The sequence below is a fragment of the Solenopsis invicta genome, chromosome 9 (genome assembly GCF_016802725.1).
Source record: "Solenopsis invicta isolate M01_SB chromosome 9, UNIL_Sinv_3.0, whole genome shotgun sequence".
Classification (NCBI taxonomy): domain Eukaryota; kingdom Metazoa; phylum Arthropoda; class Insecta; order Hymenoptera; family Formicidae; genus Solenopsis; species Solenopsis invicta.
Genome location: NC_052672.1, coordinates 14,869,286 through 14,892,398, shown reverse-complemented (window position 1 = coordinate 14,892,398; position 23,113 = coordinate 14,869,286). Strand labels below are relative to the sequence as shown.

At 40.7% G+C, this 23,113-nt stretch overlaps 1 protein-coding gene across 1 annotated transcript in view; it reads left to right on the top strand.

Moving 5' to 3' along the window:
- The window catches only part of LOC105201914 (histamine H2 receptor-like), a 168,027-nt gene extending 148,922 nt beyond the window's left edge, over positions 1–19,105 (top strand). The window contains exons 5-6 of the mRNA XM_039453946.1: positions 5,246–5,462; positions 9,980–19,105. Of these exons, the coding sequence (XP_039309880.1) occupies positions 5,246–5,462; positions 9,980–10,640 (878 nt within the window). The 3' untranslated portion in view covers positions 10,641–19,105. The remainder of the gene's footprint in view (positions 1–5,245; positions 5,463–9,979) is intronic.
- The last annotated feature ends 4,008 nt before the right edge of the window (positions 19,106–23,113 follow it).

Genomic DNA, 23,113 nt, shown 5'->3' with positions numbered 1-23,113 from the left:
TCGATAGTGGCGCAAATAATACCGGCTTTCGTTCGTCCGGAGCTATTCACCGAGAAAATCTCGTTCCGTTTTCCTCGTTTTCCCAGCTATAAAGTTCTCAGCTCGAGCCGCAACGCGGTCGTCTCTCGAGTCGCGATGACAGCGAGAAACTTGGGTCATTATTATCGCGGTAACGAGGATTAACCTCCGGATCGTCCGTGATTATTTCTCGATTTTAGTGATTTCAAACGCATCCGAATTTGACATGACGAATGTAAATGTTCTCTATAAGACGCTGAAGACGATCTTGAATGGTATTTTCACGTCGAATACGTGCGTTTCTCAAGTAGGACATAAAATCCTGATATCGGCCGCGAATGAGGATACATGAATCCTTAATATACAGCGATGATGGAGGTGCTCGTGCGCTTTAATGGCACGTCTTTGAACGTCGAACGTGAGTCTATAATCGACTAAGTCGTCTTTGTTATCATTCGCTTTCATTTTTTTTTTTTTTTTTTTTATATATGTCTAGCCATATGTTTTCTTGATATTTTAAGAACATATGTGATAAGAATATAAGCTATAAAAGCTATTTTATATTAGCTCTTTTCTTACGAAACTATCTATTTCGTAATGTATATATTGACAAAAATACAATGGAGATATACATAAGCCCATAATTAGACTGCGCCTATAAAGATGTTAGCGTGCTTTTTCGTTATTCTGTCTTTATCATTCATTACATGTTTGATCATAATAAAGATAGAATGACAAAAAATGACACGCTAACATTTTTATAAGCGTGTTCTGAATACAGATCGTTATATTTTAATATATTAATTCAATTTTTTCGTATGATCGCTCTTTAATTATTTTATAATTAATAATTTTAATAATATAATATAATTCTATTGATGATAGCTTCGTATTTGCTACATCTTATAGAATAGCACATATCTTTTCTTAAAGTAAAAAAAAGCTTGGATTAGAGATCTTTATTAATAAAAAAAAAAATAATAATTTTCCTCGAGTACATGTCAGTTTATGCGATAATAATACATCATACAAAAGCATGATACGGGTGGAACATCGTAGGACATCGAATAAAGCTTGTAACGAGATTGAAGTTTTAATGTGCCGATCGCGCGCGCAATTTCGAACTTCACGATGGTCCCTTTCCAATAAATACGTCCGAACGTGACGCGACGGCAACTGGGCTGTCTGTAGCCGGAAATCCGGCCCTAACACGCGATTCCTCCTTTTTCCCCCGCGCCAGCAGGAGGAACGTCTCTTCTCCGGTGTACGGCGCACGACGTATGTACGGGAAAGAGGGAATCGAGGAGAGAGAAATGAAGAGAGAGAGAGAGAGAGAGAAAGGATCGGGAAATGCTCGTGGATGTCCGTTCGTGCCTGACGTAAACCCCATTTCTACTGCGGACGTGAAGTGTCGGACGGACTTCGGCTTCGTTTGCGTGAACTCTGCCGGCGCGGCGAGAACTCGGGAGAAACAAAAAGCCGACACCGCAGCGGATCCGCGATGCCCGGTAACCCGATGGCGCCGTAATGGATTGCGCAGTCGTGGGGTCGCTATAAGGGTGTACACGGATGAGCGAGTCAATTTCGCGGCGCGTAGCCGCACGAGCGGGCCCGGTTGCCGTATAACTCTGCCCGACCTGTATCTAATGCCGCAACGAGAGAGCGCCGTTCCATATCTTTCTCCTTCCCCCTTCTCTCTCTCTCTCTTTCTCTCTGTCGATTCTCCTCGCTCCTGTCCCATCTCGTCTCGTCTGGATGCTCCCCTTGGAAACCCCGATCACGGAGGCGGCGGCCGAACGCGGTGAATCCCCGCCGGTAATGCGAATACTTCGAGTACTCCGCGGTGCGGTTGGCGAATAGTTCGGTTCGGCGCTCGTGAAACGAGGCCCGGCGAGAAGAGAGAGACAGAAAGACAGAGAGAGAGAGAGAGAGAGCACGAGAGCGCGAGCGGCGGGCTGACTCGGTAAATCGATTAAAACAAATTCTGATCAGCGCGGATTCATTCGGTACGTAGAAGAATACCCTTGGTGGAAGGGGAAGGGTGCACGTTCCCATGACGATGCTGCGGCACTGCGGCTAGACAGGGGACCCGGATGAGAGATGGAGATATAGAGAAGGGAGATAGAGAGAATCAATTTCGAAGTGACGCCACGAGCGCTGATGCGGGATAATTTATTCCACGCATCAACCGCTGAATCGATCGGATCTCGTCACGCCGAAACGTACCTCCGGAAAATGCGATCGGCGAATGCGGGCGGGCGGCGCGAATGCGACTACTGCAGGGCTTAATTCGTCGATACCTGAAGAGAGCGGATCTCTCGATCCTCTGTCGACCCTCTGCTTGCCGCGCGACTCTCTCCGGGTTTTCGCCTACCTACCGAGAACCCGCGATATTTCATCCTATTAACCGGGGATGGAGGCGGTGGCGAAAGGCAGAAAGAGGAGCGCCTTCCCTTGCCGAAGCGCGGACGGTGCAATTTGTCGCGTAATCATTTTTATCGCGGTGTAATATCCTCGCCAAAGGCGCGAACACGTTTGCGGCCGTGTTGAGTCGTTGGCGTGTTGGTGCCACTACGTTTCGCGCTTTCCGAAAAGCGACAAGTCCGAGGTCGCCTCGGTAAAAATGTCGCCTCAGCTTTGCCGCGAGAGTGTCGTCTATAGGTATAACGCGATGTAATTTACTTTATCTGCTGAAGCACATTTCCAGATATTTTTTATGTTGTGGCTTTGGAATTATTAATTCTTTAGCTGTGCCACACGTGTATGTTTAAATTATTTCAGAGCTTTGCATAGTAATAAAAATTTTAAATAAATAATTGATTAAAGCTTTGTATCGCGAATATATGTATATATGAACACATGTTACAATTATACCCTATGCTTTAACGTAAAATGTCAGTTTCAAGTATCTCAATATATACGAGATAGCGACGAGACGTCAAGAAAAAAATGTTAAAATTACACGTGCAGGTTGCAATTTATATATAATGCACCGCACTTTGTCCGTAATTTATAGGTGTTGATGACTTCTTAAAAGTGCTTTTGCCGCTCAATTAAGCTGTAAGGTTAGAATCGTGATGCTCGGTAGTTTTAACAACGTACATGTTTTTTTCTTTAAATGTAATTTGAATACTTGATAACCCACTGCGTCGTTTCACGTCGGCGCGGGGCATTATCCCATTGTGCGCGGTATCTATTTACATAAGGAAACCATAGTAAATGAAAATTTATCTTGTAAGGGTGAGTGAAGTCAGACAACAACAACAACGAGCACGGGTAAAGGGCGGCTACGAGGAAATGTATAATTATAATAATTATTTCTCGTACGCGCGCGCATGCATATGCATGCGACGTGGCGATTGACTAATGAAAACTTTGTTCACTCTCGGTGGCGTGCCGAGTATGGTTACGTCTGCTTTTTTCTTCGAGAATAGATCGTTAAACCTGGCGCGAAAGCCCGATGCTCTAACGCACACACACTTGGCAAAAAAAATCTTATTACGCATTTTATTACTCATAGAGCGAGCGAGCGACATACGTTTGTTCTCTCTCGTGCACACGGACGCGTGCAATCTTATTATAGCGTTATACTCCCCTAAGGACGTGACGACGTACGGATATTATTTCCTTTTCTCCGTGTCTTCGTCGGGGTATTGATCTCGGGGAAATCCCCGAGAATCGAGGGAATATATCGTGTCGCGAGAGGGGCAATGCGAGGTAATGCGGATATTACGCCCCTTTCTTTCTTCTGACTTTCTACAATTTGGTATTTCGCTTATCCCGGCTCTACGTATGAACTTATGAAACGCTATAATCGTTGACTCGCAATAACAGCTGCGGCGACACCGCGGCCTTATCCCTCGTTTTTGTCGCCGTCGTCGTCGTCGTCGTCGTCGTCGTCGTCGTCGTCGTCGTCGTCGTCGTCGTCGTCGTCGTCGTCGTTGTCGTCATCATCGTCGTCGTTGCCGCCGTCTGAGTAAAGTTTTACAGCCGGCGTGACTGTTCGTTTCGGCCGACATCGTTTTGCAATTACTATGGCTTTTACGATTCGCCCGAGCAGAAGCTACGACCTCCGATATTATGCCCCTGTGGGCGTGCGTTGATTAAATGTTGGAGATTGGCCGGCCGGGTCTCTCTTCTGAGTTTTCTCTTCGACGGGGCAGGGGGAGGGGGCGAAAATCAAGCGTCTCCACGCTCCTTTAGTTCAGCGTGAAGCTGCAAAAAAATTCAAGATGATAGTCTGCGTAATATAATAGCTTGGCACAAGAATACCCGTTCGAAGGCTGGCACTTCTGCCAACGGAAGAGGAAAAGTGCGGGATGTCTTAGACTCTTGGCAGTACAGGCGAAATCCTGGCGTCGTGCGCGATAGATAGGTACGTGTCCAACACGGTTACCCCGCGAATTTATATCACTGTCCGAAATCCCACTTCGAACGGCGTGCCGCGGCGAAGCGTGCCCGATCGATCGGAAAAGACGAGGTCTAACCCACTGGATTACATTTCGGACGGTAAATTGTAACTATGCTGAATCGCGACAAAACGACCCGCTCGTGCATCAAAGGATATCGAGACAGAGGCAGAAATAAAAAAAAAAGTGAATGAAATTTATACATATTAGCATAATCTACTGCCCAGTTTTCCACCTGCCTCTCGACACAATTTTCGTTAAAATTAAAATTACAGCTAACGTTATTTGTATACAGAGTTTTTCTAAATTTATACAACTTGCGCAAGTATTCATAAACACACTTTTTTTCACAGATGTTAAAAAATTTTATTATATTTTGGTTATTAAATTTGTGCGAAGTGAATTTAAATTATCACCTGTCATGTGATAAAATCCGCTCATCTATCAAGAAATTGGCCAAAATAAAAGTTGTGTAAATGCCGCTCATGTGAAAAGTTTGGACAGATTATGAATTTCGTGTGAAGAAAAAGCGGGTACAAGCGCGGTGTATTGATTTCGGCAAGTTCTTTTCCAGAGCCGAGCTTACTTCGCTTGGAAAATAGACGATTCGCGTATTAATTTAGATATCGTTTCGAGTAATTTTGAGGTTTTCGCGCGCGACACGGGATTATTACTCGAGGCACATCTGCCACGATCGTGCCCACAATGTAATTCGAACGCAAAAAGTGCGGAACGCCGAGTCTCTCGAGCGTTTCCAGATCGCAAGAACTGTTAGAAGCTAATTACTTTAATGAGTTTCACGCCGGTTTTTTTTCCAGGAAACGCATTCCTCGTGAACGTGGCGCTGGCGGACTTGCTGGTGACTGGCCTGGTAATACCGGTCTCGGTGATCGTAATCCTGGCGGGCTACGCCGAGTCCCTGGGTGCCTGCCGATTCGAGTGGACCCTTGAGGCTCTTTGCTTCCTGGTGACCGTACTAACGTTAGCCACAATCGCCGCCGAAAATTACGCACGTCTGTGTCTGCCAGCCGAAAGGTACAGTGGAAATGGAGAGAGACCCGCGTAAAAGGGGTGTTTCCGCAATTTAACGCGTCGACTGCCACGTGACATCATGGTCGCGTTTCGTTCTCCCGTCTATTTTATCCTAGGGATCCTTTTCTAGCTCCGTGATATTCGAGCGTGATATATACATCATGCGAAATTGAGAAGTTCTTTGGAAGGTCAACTTAACTGCAGTTCAGTCATTTTTCTCTTTTTGTATTTCTGATTGCTCGTGCTGTCGGTTTACATTCAGCCAAAATATCCTTTATTGAGAAAGAAAAGAAAGAGAGGAGGAGAAAGAAAGAGAATATTCTTCACAAATTTCTAGATGTAAAATATAACATATTTTAGGACACGATTTCTAATAAAGTTGAGAACGAAAACAAATTGATGTACTCGATTCTTCTAATTTCTAGATGTTTTCAATTTATATGCTTTATAGTTTTTCTTTCACTCTTTCTATATATAATCTGAAACTTATAGCCAAAGAATCATATTTCTCAATAATATCAGAATATTTTTGTGCTAGAAACAGTCAACGCGTTAAATGCGACGCTCAGTTTAATGACATCATGATTTTATGGCTTTATGAGCGAAATGCAGAATATCGCTTTCATAATGCGATGGTTACCCAATATTTTATATATTTATGGCTTTTCCGGACAATACGATTACAGTGCTGTGGTGCGAAAACGCAATTCTAAAGTAATGACACACATTGTGTCTGGCTCGGCACTATTTATATGCAAAACTCCAACTTTCTATGCAAATTCATTTGCTGCGACATTTCCATTTGCGCATAGACACAGTTCTGGATTAAAATGTTTCCTAGTTAGCTTTCATGGCGCAGGCTGAACACGTAATAATGCAATTCGTCGTCCAATCAGCTAAACATCACGTTAATCCATATTATTATCATTCGGGGAGATCTCTCGTACATTACAATTTATACCATTTAAAAGATGTAAAAATGCTTTCTTTTTCCGCGAAAGACTCGATTAATGCACAAATGTACATCTATATCGCTACCGATTACACTCGACAAATATGGCGTTGCAAAAACGACACATGAGTTGGAAAGCGAAAGATTGATCAACTTATTGCGAAAATAGTAGAAAATGGTGCTGACCTTTCGTCTGACCGTCGAAATGGCGCGAATCCAACTCTGGACATGAACGGTGACCCGGTGCCCGATCAATATTACAACCCTGTAACTGCCACCGCTCGGGGAGACGAGTCCGCTATTACCGTTATCGCGTCGTCTCATCCGGAATACTTCTTTTTTTTTATTCTTCATCGGGAGACATCGGCGGACCCGCTCGAGCCCGTGCGTCGACGGACGATGGGTGAAAGAGACGGCGAAACGCGCGTTGTCAGCGACGGAAGGACAGAGGGGAAGGATAAGAGGGAAAGAGAGAGAGAGAGAGAGAGTGAGAGAGGGAGAGAGGGAGAGATAGAGGCCCATCCGCCGTCGAATTAAGTGCCGGCTTCGACGATCGAAAAGATATAGCACACGTGACCGTTGGGGCGATCAATAGCTGCTACATTCCTGCGATTGTCGACGCTTTTTGCCACCGTGCGCTTGCCACCATGCGCGACTACTCCTTTTTCCCCGCGTCCGTCGCGTCAGGAAGAGGACCCTTCAAAGCGTCGCCTTTAACCCACGCGCTTTGTTTACGAGGTGGCGTTTGTCGGATACTAATTGAGCGGTCCGCTTCCGGAACGACGCGACGCGACACACAGGCACGTCCGTCCGTTCTTGCCCACGGCCGCTTTCCCGTCACTCGCTCGGAGGGACGGACGGCCGAACTGATGTACGCGGTGTAATCGTTAACAAAGTTTGTTATTTGTCCCGTAGGGTGGCATGAAAAATGGATCGAACCCCGGGGTGTCTCGATTTGTCGGACCGCCGCAAAAACTAACAAACTCTCGCTCGCGCAAAGGCTCGGGCAAAAAGGGTTTCTCTTTGGTTTGGTAAAAAAAAGCGGGGGGAGGGACGGGTTTTTTTAACGTGAATTTTATCGGCTGGCTGCGGTTTTTCGATAACTAGATAAAGAATATTCACAGTGTGACGCTTGCCGGTTAATCAAACCGAATTGTTTGATATATAATCTAAAACGGAAATGATATTAGTCTCGTTTTATTTCGCCAGTGATACATTGGTGAAAATTTTTATTGGCAGTCGAGTACCCAGGAAAAATTAAATTTTCTATTATTTATAGATCTCCGTCTCTCTCTCTCTCTCTCTCTCTCTCTCTCTCTCTCTCTCTCTCTCTATCTATCTATCTATCTCTATCTCTCTCTTTCTCTCTCTCTTTCAATATATCTTTGATAAAATTTAACAGACGTATTCAAGTCGATCGAGTTTGCGAGGAGTGAAGGGGCTAGAGGTGAGAAGAGGCGCGCGGAAGAAAAGGCGGGAACAATCAATTTTATCCCGCGCGTTATCAGAGCCAATATGTGAAGATGGAGTTAAATCCATTTATGGTTAGCACGTAAACAAGCTTCCGAACTTCATCAAACTGCTGCAACTACCGACTAACAATTTGCCTTAATAAACACTTGCATTATCCTGTGCAGCAGGAGATTGTCTCCATTTCCATGTAAATAATTCACTTCGATCAAAGGCGAGGCTATCTGGTTCTTGCAGGCGGGTCTTCATTTGGCGCGGTCGTAGTAACATATATACCAAAACCTGTGCTTGTAAAGCTCTTTGGTCCCCGGTGGCCTTACCGCCGTCCGCGACAATAGCGGCCGAAAATTACGCCCGCTTGTGTTAACTGTTTGCCAGCCGAAAGATAAAGCGAGTGCACCGGCGATTCCAGCAATCGATACCACGTTCCTGCAATTCCCCACGCATGCACATTCTTGTTCTGCCTCGGGGACGTTTTTCTCGTAACAACTCTCTATTTCCACTAACGATTATCGAGAAATTTATGTAACCATTCCCAGAAAAACATATGTGCTTTCTTCTATTTCAAATCCCCTTTTGTTGCGACGATATCGTGGCGATTTTTTCGCGCAGCAACAACACACCACCGAAACTCGGTATAATAATTTCTAGAAAATAGACGCGTATTTTCTTAAAATATGCGTCTATTCTCTATATCTGACTTTGATATCTCCACTGGGCAAGTGTTTCTAAGGCAACACCCTAAATACAGTAATATAAGCGAGTCGGGTCATCGTTCGGGTCGAAGGTCGGAGTAGAGACAATAAAGGGAAGAAAATTATGACCGCGCCTGTTTATCCACAAAAAGATGAAACTCAATGCATAGAGAAATCGATAGCTAACACTCCTCGAAATTGTGCTTTCTATCCGTCATTATTCCATTTGCCTTATTTATTATATCGCTATCTTGACGCTTTTTCATTCAGTACATGAATATTTTGGGCTAATGCCTCCTATTACAGGCGGATAACATCATTAGAGCTGGAGAGAAAATGATAATGTCGTAATACATGCTCGGATATATCGTATCGCTTGTGGCCTTCGCATGAAAATACCTCGCGATGGTTAACGTCGTTTGTTGGATATGGGTAATGTAAACACAGCGAATGGGGTAGAAATCAAATTACTGTTATCAGTTTAAGCCATCGCGTATAATGGCGTATGGCGACCACTGCTTGGAACTTGGAGTTTGACGTTGAAGTGCTTCCACGGTTCTCTATCAGCGTCACGATCGAGTTCGTAATTTCGCATTCCGGGCGACGTTCTCTTTAGCTTGAATTGCCGGAATTCGTAACCGATAGCAGACGATCTCGGGGGAGAGACGGGCGAGGACGACGACGGCGACGACGGCGACGACAACAACGACGACGACGACGATGACGACGACGACGACGGTGGCGACGACGACGACGACGACGACGACGACGACTGCTGCTTTTCATACGCACGCTGAAAGTTTCGCGACAATACGGCGTTACGGGAAGTATTTTAACCGGTCGCGTCAGAAGAATCACGGCGAACACGTGGACTCGAGGAAGTTTCCTCGCATTGTAAACGAGAAATCGTCCGCCAGCACCGCTAACTCCGTAACTACCGACTCGTTTTTCAAGCCCCTCGTTAATCCACAGACTAGTACGACCAACTCCGTAATTGCAGTCGCAGTGTATCACCGAGGGAAATATTTTCTTTAATTGAATACGCCGTATAAGAAAGCCGGGACTTAAACAAGCTCGTGACGCAATTAAGGGGGAAATATCCATCCGACGAGACAACGTATTATCTCCTGTTATCTCTGTGAGAGTTATTCCTAGGTGTGTCCTCAAGTTATGACGGCAAGCTGAGTTAATGATGCCTTAGCAGTCTATATTCACATTATCTTAAAACGCTTATCGTATCACCACAGATTATATACTCGTATGTATGTACAATTACTCAAAGTTATGAGGAGTTGCGGTGGAGTAGCACTTGTTACAATATTTTCCGTTATGAAGAAGCTAACGCATACACTCTTTTTCCGTTTCATTCATTAATACTCAACAATATATTTCATATTTCTTAGATACGCCAGCTTGACGACGGGTCGTGTAACAGCCACGATCATCGTCGTCTGGCTAATCGCCGTGACTGTGGTGGCCTTGCAATCGTCCTTGGACATAGGTCCCGACTTTTGCCGTCGCAAGCTCAGCGGTATCGCGATGGAACAAGCGATAGGGGCAAGCGTGTTGGTTGGGCTGCCAGCTTTGATAACGTTCTGCCTGTACGTGAAGCTGGTGATATGCGTGCGACGGGCCACGCGGGGCTCGTACAAGCCGCCGGCCGCCTTCTCCTGGGACTACGAGCTCGCGAAGACGAATATGTGCAGCTGCGTGATGTTCGTCGTGTTTTGGTTGCCGTTCGGGCTGGCGGTTTGCGTGAATTCTTTCATTCCAGTTAGCGCGCGCGTGCACTACAACCTGGCCTGGTTTGCCCTCTCCAAGTCCTGCTTCAACAATCTGCTCTACTGCGTGGCGGACCGCCACTTTCGCAGCGCTTACGTCAAGCTCTTCCATTACTGCTGCTGCAAGACCACGGTGAGCTTCTCGAGGAGACCGCGCGGTGGTGAGGGTAGAAATTCTAGCGACGTGCGCCTCCGAGTGCACATCATTCACTCATACGCGAGTCCGTCGTCCTGTCGTCCGGCTGTGGCCAGACCGAACGGACGTGACGTCTACGAGCTTTAGATGCGACGCGATGCGATGCGATGCGACGCACGTACAGGCTGCACAAAGCAAGGGGATGCCGCCGATAAAGATGTCCTCGTCTGTCCAGACGCTCATTACGCAATGAGCAATTCGTTTTTGCGAGATCGGGCAATCATTGCATTGACGCACGATGTTGCACCGGGGGATTGCCTCCGGTATGGCCTTACAAGGAGTTTATTTATTTTTTCCCAAATTTTTACGACTCGTCTTCAACTATTTGTGTTTCAACTATTTTGCATTGTGCAGTTCTTTTCGTTTTTATAAGGATGCCAGGAACGAGATCTTTTAAGCAAAGGTAGTTTCGACATAATTGAAAGCATATACATTATCACATAAATATATGTATATTTACGTAGTACGTTTTTTGTCATCTGACTATATTTACAACACTGGATAGATTTGTTAATAATTTATATAAAAACGCTTTCATTTTTCATTAACATGTAAAACGGCTCCTACGATATTATTTTATTTTGTAAAAAAAAAAATAATGAGGACCTAAAGAATTGGCACTAATGATATACGTGACATAATAATTTGTAATTATTTAACCGTACAGAAGTTTTACATCTTATTGGACCTGATTGTAAAATATAGTCAGTTGAAATTTATAATAATGTATGGCCCAATGTTTTGGGACGCTGATACGAATGGTTGCCGTCCATTGCAGTGGAAATATTCTCCAAATGATAACTTAGGATTTTGTCACAAAACTTTGGTGGATGTGACATATATGTACGGATCGAAAGGCACGTACTCCGATTAATGGGACTAAAGTTCCAAGGCGTTTTCGTCCCAGATGAAATTTCTCGAGGCGAACATAAACGCGTCTGATTATAAAATTCAGCAGCAAGTTCCTGGTATTATCATGCGTCGCATTCTTTTTAGACAGTGCACTTTCTCATTTATCGCGGAACGTCTATTTCTCGGCGGGCGAGAAGCGGGAAGTCTGTTTCTCTCTGCGAGATCCCATCTTGCAACAAGGGAGGGACGAGTGTCTCACTCGCGACAGCATTTTATCTGGCTGCAAGACGAGACGTGAAACGCGGGCGAGAGGGAAAATAAGGTTTTCCCAATCTCGATTAAATTTCTCGACGGGGCTTACTGGCATTCCGAGAGGGAGGATGCCGGCCGCGAAGTTATATACGTGCCCGCTGGAGGGGAGTAATTTACGCTGGTGCACTATAAGTTCGCTATGTGTGAGATTTAAGCTCGACGAACACACGCGAGTAACGTCGCGAACACCACATCCCGAATTATGGCTCTGCCGCGGTAAGTCGGCCGGTAGATGAAAATGCCATAACGTTTAAGGAGGCACTTGGCGGCGCTCATCATCCCCTAAAGTTAATAACATTCCGGTAACGAGGTGAAGTCAAGTGGATCAGATAAGGGCGATTCGATAATAAAGATGGCAATAATATCAGTTAAAACTTTCAGTGCTCCGCTCGCGTCTATCGGCCTCGACGTTCGACAATTTAGCGGGATCGATCTTAAGAAGGCAAGAAAAGAGTCTCTTTAGCCATTTATTATGTAAATCGGGAACGCGGTCTCTTGCGGGAAAGGTTCTTTTGATGGTGATCGAATAAGGATCAAAGTCAAGTACCGTAATGTATTGCTCTATTGGCGAAAATACTGTAAACTTTAAACATTATGAGATATAAATTTGGAGACAAATTGAGCGAGCATAAAATTTTTTCACTGAGGAAACAAAGAACTAGTCGACGAATGTCGACGCTCTAATGCTGTACTAATATACACAACCACGTACACTCGCACAAACTGCTTAACAAACGTCTTTCTCGTCTTGTACTCAGATTGACTCGCTGTTTGTTTTAAAAATCAAAAATCAAAAATCACGTAACGCTGCCATCTCTCTTTTGAGCTATTTAATTTTAAATCTACATATCGCATAAGACGTGATTTGATCTCGATCATTAATTACGTACGTTTCCCCTTAAACATATCTGGTTGCAAATAATTGCTCTTATCCGCCGAAGTACTAATATCCCCTATGAGAAAACGAGTACACTAAGTAATTACACACGGTGCATTAATTACTGCCCCTGTCATCTCGACGCGGAAATAACTAAGCTGCATCCACGCGTACTCGGATTAACGAAGAGTGTAAGAACTTATATCCAACAGCATCATATTGACGCGGAGAACGCGGACGATTTACGACGAAAGAGCCGGGATTAACGCGAAAACACTCTTCGTGTGCGAGTCGATCGCCTCTCGAGGCTCTCCCGTGTATTTCGTGTAAAATCGGTCGGTGAATATTGTCGTGCCAATTATTCTGGAAAACGACGCCATTCTTCACCCCGGCCGGGTAATTCGTTACGTGCCGCGCGGCGATGCGTTCGCTTTGCTGCGTCGCGTTTTCTCGGTACGGACACTGTTTTCAGGGATCGCGATTTATTTAGCAGCGTTTCATTGGAGGACACTCGCTCGCGAGTGACACCGGCATTCGCTCTATTCGCGAGAATGCGCTTGCTCCGTCCACACAAGCCGCACAGCTGCGATCGCGAGTATCAGATTCGCGATGGTACATTCCAGAAAGAGCTTCTTTTCGTAATCCGTTCCAGCGTTCTTGAATGACGTGCCTAAATAATCGTCAACATTCTTTGAATTTCACCTTTTAATATTCTGATATTTTAAACTTTACGTTTACGCACAATTTTATTTCAAACAACAAAGTTATTGCAAGTCTAAATATGCGTGTGTTATTCTGTTGAAAAATCAATCAACTTTTGTTAACTAATTGTTTAACAGCATATGACACATGAAATAATTTAATTTTATTTTTAATGATTTCTATCAAATATACATGGAAACGAATTTTGCACATATTTTTATTTTTTTGTAAAATCATATAAATATAAGATATTGTTGCGGTATTATTTTTTTATTATTTTTTATTTCTCCAAATAAAAATAATATTTTATGTAATTTCAAATTTTGTTACTTGTTGGTAATATTTTATCAGATTCGTGAGGCTGAAAATATTCGCTGCATCTTAAAATCTCGTTTGCAGATTGCACAGTAGCAAATTTATTAAATCTTTTGTACATTCCACGATCGCGGCTTTTTGATTACTGTTAATCGTATATAATTCGAGCACATATCTATCCTGCTTTACATCTAAACATTTATTCTGTTTGTACATATGTATCTTAATAATTAACGATAAGATGCGTTATCGCGCGTGTATTTGTGTAAAGTGGATGTATTAAAACATATTGAAACTGCAATGCTTTCCACTTATAATTCCATATCATTGAATTCAACATTTGAACTGACGCAAGCCAACACGCGTATTATAAAAATGTATTATAAAAAAAAAAAAGAAACACGTATCTATATCCTTCATAATTATGTGACCTTCTCAAAGTACAGTTTAGGATATGTAACTGTATTGAGGAACGTAATCGAATATATTGTATAAATGACAGTCTCACTTCGCGTATATAAGAGAATAGTCAAGTATATGTAGCTAGAAAGAATCTAACACGATTACACTCTGAACACGTATTGAATTGATAACGCGCTGTTACATGATCGATGCTTCGACCTAGACATGTAATAGGGCCATATATTTATGACTGACAAACAATAACGATGATCGCATTACGAGTATAAGCGTCAAATCTTTTTATTCGCATATCGGAGGAGAAGATATAAAAATAGAAGAAGGTGCCTCGCGTGACATAGAACAATGTTATTTCGAAATTTATGGACTTTGCGTGGACTTTAGGTTCAACGATATTTCTTCGAGAAAGGATATTTCTCTATTGCGACTGTTATAGTCCTATCCGGTGAGTTACTCCTTTACTCGACTTTTTTATTGCAATAATCATTTTTATCGGTCACTTCAACACACTTAAACAGATTTTTATTATACATTTTTGAAAGTGGAGAAAATAAAATATACATATTAATTAGCAATGTTTTTTTATCTAACGATGTGTGATTGAAACAATACATTTTTATATACATGATATCAATTTCTAAATTTACAATATCACTACTAAATTAGATTTAAATCCAACTTAATCATTTAGTACTTATACTGGAATTTTCGTTACTGTTTGCAAATAAAAAAACAACATTTTTATACGATTCTATCGTGATTGTTTTAAAAAAACAATAAATAGAGACGAAAGAGAATTACGATAGAATTTCTAATTAAAAAATTTTAATTTTAGCGTATTAATATTGTAATTCTATATATTTTAATCTGGTAACGTGCAAATACGAAAAATTGATTTACGTATTTGTTCCCAATGCAGACAATATTATTTTTTAATTTTAATGTATATGACAATCCAGTTAAAAATTTTGCTGATCGAAGTATAATAGTAACGTTATAACGGACAAAAGTATTTTTTATATCAACCGCACTACACAAACTTTCAAATAAAAAAAATATAATGTATGTAGTACTATTACGTATCATTTTTGCGATCGTATAGACATTTTGTATTGGCGGATCCAGGTATAATTTGTATAAGAAGTAAAATTATATATACAAACATAATCTTTTTTTTTTGCAAAATATGGAAAAATTAAAGGGGCTTGAAAATAATTTCAATTAGTTAAAAATTTTAATTAGTTAAAGGGCAGAGATGAGCTTTACGCGTCCCGACAAAATCAAATATCTCGTCTTTCCTCGCATAAAATTCTGCTCTGGTTCCGCCACTTGCGTTTCGAGATTTATATTTACAAATAAGCTTGCGCATATATGTATATTTACCGTAACTCGTCTTATGACTGTATTTAATTGATAATTACTGCAGTGGCGTATCTCTTATGACTGTGTCTATAATGTATTTTACACGCCTTCTGTCAATCTGTGATGACACTTTTAGGTCTGATTGTTCGGGTAGTACGGTATGAGCGTACATTATATCAAATCATCAAATTTTGCACATTTTATCCGGCTTAGATCAGTCATCTCGATTATCCAGGATAATACTCGCGCGATATATCCTCGTAGACGAAATTAAACGTAGATAAAAAGCAACGTCTTGTCAAATACGGTGAAAACAGTTTGATATTCTAAGCGATGATAATCGCCTTACAAAGTGTGCTAAGTTTGACTACCGATCCTCGCGGACGTTGTGTGCAAAATTTGAAATTGAAATTTAAGCGTCTTTCACGACGAGAACTTTGATAAAACATCCGGTAAGTGGCCGCGCATTGATCAAATATGCGAGAGGAGAAATGCGGAAGAGATTTTATCAAAAGTTCCGTCGCCGAAACCGGGTTTTCGGAAACGCGCGGGCAGGCGTAGCAAGTGCCGCTGGCGATAATGCTTGAGAAATGGGACCAGGAATTTAGCTTCTCATGGACTACCTTTCCCAACTACTTTTGTATCGTTCCGCTTCGTTCATTCCCGGGACGTTCGGAATTAGAAGCGCATTCGGAGATTTCGCGCATTACCTCGTGGTCGCGAAACTTTATGTGCGTTCGAATAGAGAATTCCCATCGGCGTAAACAAATTTGCAAGTTTGAGAGATAGGGAGAATTCGTAGTTAAATGACTTGGCTTTGTCTGTTTCGCGTACTTGCCTTAGCGTTAACTTGCAAGCAAGCATCTAAGTTAAATAAATGTCCTATCTATACCGGTGTATTGTATTTACGAATGTACGTCCGTATGTGTATGTACGTGTATACGGGTGCGCGTGTGAGGCTGTGCGTAGCTGTGCGTAGCTGTGCGTTTGCGAACGTGTCTATTGATATGCATATGAGAGAATATCGACGATGAATGTCGAATACGAATGGGTGGATGGGAAAGATCGACAGGCACTGCATGCTTTCTCGACATACAATCTCGCGCGATTACTATAGTTATCTTAGAAAGTTTCCCCAACTGGAAGTAAATTTTTTTTTTCACTTTAAGCGAGCTCTGGAGATTTCTTTTTCATGCATTTCATGCTGCATATTTTTGCGCTATATCTTTGACGCGTTAAATATCGTAGCTTATGCAGTGTCCGTCCACGAAATAGATTTTTTTACGAAAAAAAAAAGATACAGCGTATTCTTCGTTATGTACTGCATAATTTATATTAAATAATAATGATTTAATATTGTATATCAATTATATAATAATAATGTAGAATTCTTTTTGGGCGACGACTGTAAGCGTATAAAACAGCGCACGGTTTGTAAAAGAAACACGTTGTTTCATTACAAAAGTAGACGATTGTTTCGTCGATTGAAAACAATAAATTATTTATTTATCCGCGATTGAGAGAGCGCGATTAGTTTGCGATCGATATAGTTAGTCGCGCGTAACTGTGATTTTATTCTCTGCATAACGAATGAGTCCTCGATCGATATTTTCTAGTTACGTTAGCAACATTTACCTGTATCTTTTAATTATCGAACAAAAAAAAAATGTTCGCGATTATAAGTTTTATATACTTGGAGTAATTGTGAGATACGTATCAATCCACTCTCTTTCCGTTGTCGTTAACGATAATAAGGGCAATCGACAAATGCTGCTAATTACAGCGCAGAAGGAACGTTCAAGACGCATACGCTTTTTTATGTCCTTGACTTATCGAATTAAGAGCAGGTCAGACTCGTTCGTGCTCATTCGTTCTCATTTGCGTATCTGGCTCTAGCGTGCATTAGACCGTAGCGGTAGACGTAGTAGATCGTGTTAGATGACCAGCAGAGATAGATGTCTTAAATAATAGGGAGACGAAACATTCCCGGTGCGCTCTCCTGGCGGTAATCGCGTGTAGACAGTCGTATCGTCGTGCGAAGCGAACTGTGTCGTTTCGCAATTCTTCCGACTGTCTCAACCTCACCCAAGGATGCGATTAATTCTGACGGGTTTCGTACGAACTCGTCGGAGCGAATTCTCGTCATGGTGGGATGCGTGTCCCGACGGAGCCTCATTCTAACAAATTTGTACCGAGCGTCGGAAATAATCATATATATCGAAGTAAGTGGAGGCGATTATAGCGAGCGCGCCGTGTGATTAGGACCTGTACTGTAATCATCGGGACGCATTTCATTAATACTGACGTTTTCGTGCGAATTCGTTAGAACCAGTTATCGTCCGAACACGCACTCGCTATGATTATACCCTTGGGATATGATCGTGGTGGGTATACGTGTTTCGACAGCGTCAGGTTCTAACGTGCGGGGCATCATTCAAAGGAATTCAAATGCATTGAAATAAGCTTGAGTGGCTGCATTAATATACAATAGGTTGATAGATGCACCAATAGATGATCGAGAACAAGAGGGATATGATTAGATAATACAACTTTTCTCTTGCTACGTCAGGATATTGTTTCTATCACACTTTAGGCATCGATTGAGATTCAAATCTCCCCATACTTTTACGTAAAAATTATTTATATCGAAATGTAACTGCTGATTGAATTGTCGATATGTTTCATAAATTGTACAGAATTCTGTGGCTTATTTTGATGTTTGAATTACATATTCTGACGTTTTTCTATAAATTCGTTGGAACGAACTTTTTATAGGACACGCGACTCTCGCCGTGGCTCTTTCTTCATTCACGTTACTGTTTCAGTCTTCGTTGCCTATACCGAGACAATTGTAACCTTTCTACATACGCAAATCGCGATGTAATTACGTAGATTTGTACTACGTGAAGCAAATTGCAACATCATTTATGAGCACACCATCGAGTGTGCCATACGTTGTTTCTCGATGCACAAATTTAAAAGCGTGCTATCAATGATCGTTGTACGAAATCATCGAGAAGCATGTATTTGAAACTCTGAGGACCACGAACTCACAATAATCATTAGTCATGGACTTACGTATTGTAGATTATTCGCCTTTTTCAACAAATGTAGTTGTCGCGATCAAAATAAACTCGAACGAGAAAAACGTCAAACGCGTTCGAGTTGGAGAGAAAAAGATGTCTTTGTATATCCGGGTCACGTTTATTCGCGCAAGAGTCGTAATATTAATCCAATGTAACGTAAAAACGGGCTGTCAAAAGCCCATTTATCGATGTCGTGTCGTGATAAGTGTCCATAATGTCTCGTAACAAGACTTGCAAACGTAACGGCATTGTCTAACCAATTGATAACCAACTGTTCAGACTCGATTAACACGAGAGTAGCAAAGTAGAAGTCAGGTCGATGTGTTGTGTTAACTGGTAGAGTAGCGTGAGGCTAGTTTGTAGAACGAACACGTAGAACAATCCGCGAACGTTAACACCTGTCCCTCTGGCCGTAGCAGAATCGTAAATCGACGCAAGTTGTACCGGACTATATATAGATGTATTTATTTTCTACTGAATGTATTTCGCATTGATGTACTTTTCGTGTGAGGGTCGACGTAGCGCCGCAGCCACGTCGAGACGGCATTCTGATTTTGTGGACACGTTACCGCGGACTGTGTAAATGTAAATTTTATAATGTTGTAATAAAAGTGCGTTTCTCTCTCTTTCTATTTCTTAATGCTGGGGAACGTTTGACGCAACGACGCTGTAGTTACGTAAACGTGATAAATCGATGAAATCTTTTGATAGAAACTCTTGGACAGGTATCATTAATTTTACAAAATTTCGTAGGTTTCTTAATTTCTTATTAGTCATAATTCCTAGTTAATTTTATTTTTAGATTGTAGTTTTTTTGTCGTAGTTGCCGTAAGGATGTATTACACCTATTTTTCAAAATTATGAAAAAAAATTACAGATTGTTTTATACTGCATTTGAAAGTAAAATTTGGCATTTAATTTTTTATCTGGGTGGAAAATTATTTTAATAAGAAATAGAAATGTGCTCCAATGAAAATGTATTAATGTTATGTACAATGTATGTATAATTAAAAAATAAAATCTGAATTTTTTTTCTGTATAAGTGCTTAAATATTCAAGACGACTTATGTAAAGTTCCATTGCGATATTGAAATTTGTTCTGTAAATAAACAAAATTTAATTATTTATTTTCAGAACAAGCTCAGAATCATAATAAAATTTTGCATAAATTATCTTGAATATTTAAAGTACTTACATGTAAAAATTCAGATTTTTATTAAACTTTTAATAATATAACAATGACAAAATAATAACAAATAAAGTAAATAAGTTATAAGATGTATTGTTTAATAAAAGTATAATGTTACAAACACGACTTTCATACGTATATAGTTTATTTATAAATATAAGATAAATATTAACACATTTGAAAAAATGGTTGTAATATATCCTTAATTTCCTTGCGTCCTAACTACAGATTTTATCAGTGTGATCAATGTCTCATTGTCAATTCAGTCAATAACAATAATAATAATAATATAATTTTATAATTTGTTATTTAAATATATTTATTTCAATGTATTTGCTTATTGCAATATGAAATTTTTATGTGAGCTTTATCGCATTCCATAAATATTTTTTGTATAACTTTACGATTTAATGCAAAATTCCAAAAAATAGAATTTTATTAATTATAATTATTAATTTTGTTAATAATTATAATTTTATCTTATTATATTTCGATATATCTACCTATTTTAATATGAAACTTTTCACGTGTGCTTATATCGCACTCTATAAATATTTTCTGCATTGAATAGCATGTCATGTTATAAACGTAAATATAAAGAACTGAATTTACAATTTATAGTCGTGTTGTCGTCCGAAGTGGGCTTGTAGCCGATAACTCGAGCATGTCATTATTTTTTCCATCTGCACGCTTTTATTTCAGATGGAACGGCTTTGATAAGAAGAAATAAACCCACCTGGATCTCCTTCGTGCATTTTTACTGCTTCGATACGCATATTCTTGCTGGCCGTGACTCGAATCCAAGGAGGTTATACATAACTTCTGTTCGAATCTCAAATTCGAGGTAAACCTGATAACCGAACTGATTACTGAGCAATTAGACCGTGGTTCGGTCCGATTCACGTTTAAAGCACTATTAGCATCACTCTATCTTTTATTATTCATTAGACAAATAAGAATAGTATGAAGCCAATAGAAGTTTAGGCGCGAATCGGATCGCGGCTTTACTGACAATCGAACGTTGTCGCATCCTTCGCCGGTAATGCAGCGACACACTCCGGCGTTTTACTGTTACCTCGCTAAAGTAAGATATCGCACTTACCTGATTGGTGGCGCCATCTGTAGTCACCTGGCGAGAACCCCGATGAACTGCAGCCAGTTCAGTACTCGTCAACCGCGGATTGAATTCGGCGCCGGGACCGCTCGTCTCTTCGTTGGAAACGTGCGATTTGTGGTAATTAGACGATAAAACGCGTCGTACAATCGTTTGTTATATCGGGCGATCGATAACGAGACGGCGGATCGACGATTCGGTGACGAAATCGATTGGGGGAATGTGTTGATCAGCGCGATCACCTTTCTTCTCTCTCGCGCCGCGAACTTCTCCCGGCTTCGCGCCACTCGCGCCGGTTGTTGATTCCGATCCCGGATTTTTCTGATTCGCGTTCTCGGTGTATCGTCCCGCGATTCGCATGGTTTTCGCGCAGTGTCGGTGATTTCGTTTACTCGCGAGTGTTGTGATGATTTTGACTTTCTAGAACTGTACGCGCTCGGAGTTGGAGCCTGCCGGATCGAGGTACACCCCCCCCCCTCTAATCGAAAGAGAAGAGAAGGACGAGACTTGTGTTTTACAAGGTACGTACATATACTTTCTGATCGGTAACACAATGCTTTACTCACGCAATAAAAACTTTACATAGTATGTCGTGTCGCGCGCTGGCGATGATCCCGCGCCGGCATATCGATCTCGCGCACGACACCCTCCTCGCGACCATACTTTGATCTTACGTACACTCGTCGCACGTTAATCCTTATCCCAGACGAGAGGACGCTGAGCAGTGGCGCTCTCGTGCGGAAAGAAATTTTTGTCGCATGCAAATTTACAAGTTGCGCGAGGGAAGACTGTGACATCTCGCGAGCGTAGTGCGGCACTCTCTTTACTCTGTAAATAAAGTCTATTGACTACCAACGGCGTCAGGATAAGGATTAGATTCTGCTTGACGAGTATCACTCCGAATGCGTTTTCAATCGCGCTGACTCAATGCTTTCCGGTTTCGTGAGTTAAGGTAAATGTTCCAGTGGCCGAACGTGTTCTTATATCTGGACACTCTATTACGCCGAAATTTATTATTAATTTTAAAAGTTTTTAAAATTTAATTATAATCTTTACGTACTCAAAGATATTTATAAGGTACACAGAAAAATATAAATTCTATAATATTGTTAAGAAAAGTGTTTATTCAATTTACTTTTCTTCTTGCACCGTTGGTCTTTAAAAAAATAAATGTTTTTTTGATAATTATCTTAAAATATATTCAATACAAATTTTAGAAAAATTTACTATTATATATTGAAAAAAGGAATTTATACTTTTTTGAAGAGTATAAAATTGTATCCAACGTAAAGAAAGTAACCAAATAATTAGACTAATAAGCAAATTTAATTTTTGTTTTAATACAAAGTATTCTTGGTTGAAGTAATAAATTATTACGATTCAGAATATATTTCGAATAAATTTGATACTTGTGAACATGATAGATTTACGTATATATGAACTTATAAAATATTTAAAACAGATAATGCGTACACAGAAGTATATTTTGACTAAATGTGACTTGTTTCAAATAAATGATAAGTGTGTTTTAAAATTGTTGTTATGAAAATATTTTTTGCAAAGATAACCGTTACTTGAAAGAAGAAAATTAAAAATTGAGCAATTTTAATCATTTTTCTTAACAGGAGAATATTTTTCTAAATGTAAGTTGTTTAAATATTATAAAAATTAATGTTAGAATAGTGGTAAATTTGTGTTACGGAACTAAGTTAGTGTTTCTATTTTGATGAGCTTAAAATTTTTTTTGTTTTTATTTTATAAATACAAAAAAAGAAATAGATACAAAGACAAATAAAAATATTTAAGACATTAAAGACAAGCATCTTAGATTGTCCGGATATTGATCCGTTCAAATATTTTACAAGTTTTTTGTTATTTTCGGAATAATTTTAAAATCTTTTATATATTTTTGTATGTTGATAATAACATTTTATATTTCACATTTTAGTTATGTAATTAAATTATTTAATATTGTTTAGCCTATCAAAAATTCAACAATTTTGGTTTTATATCAGTACATGCCCGATTGTTGGAACATTTACCTTACGATTGCACGAAGCGAATCGCTGAGATTCCGCCGAATTGCTGACTTGATCCTCAGTCGACCGAAATGCATTCGGTGAACGCAACCGATCGAGTTCTGTTCGCGACAAAAGGTATCACGTTCGACGCTTTTCTTCGTAAATTTTCGAGATCAGCGATTTTGAAATTGTTTCTTTCGACGAATCGCAGCGATCGGATGTTCCATTTGTGGATACCGCGATGTCTCTTTAATCAGTAGAACGTACGAGCGCGGATAATCGCAAGCACACGCTCGCTCTCGCTGTTGCG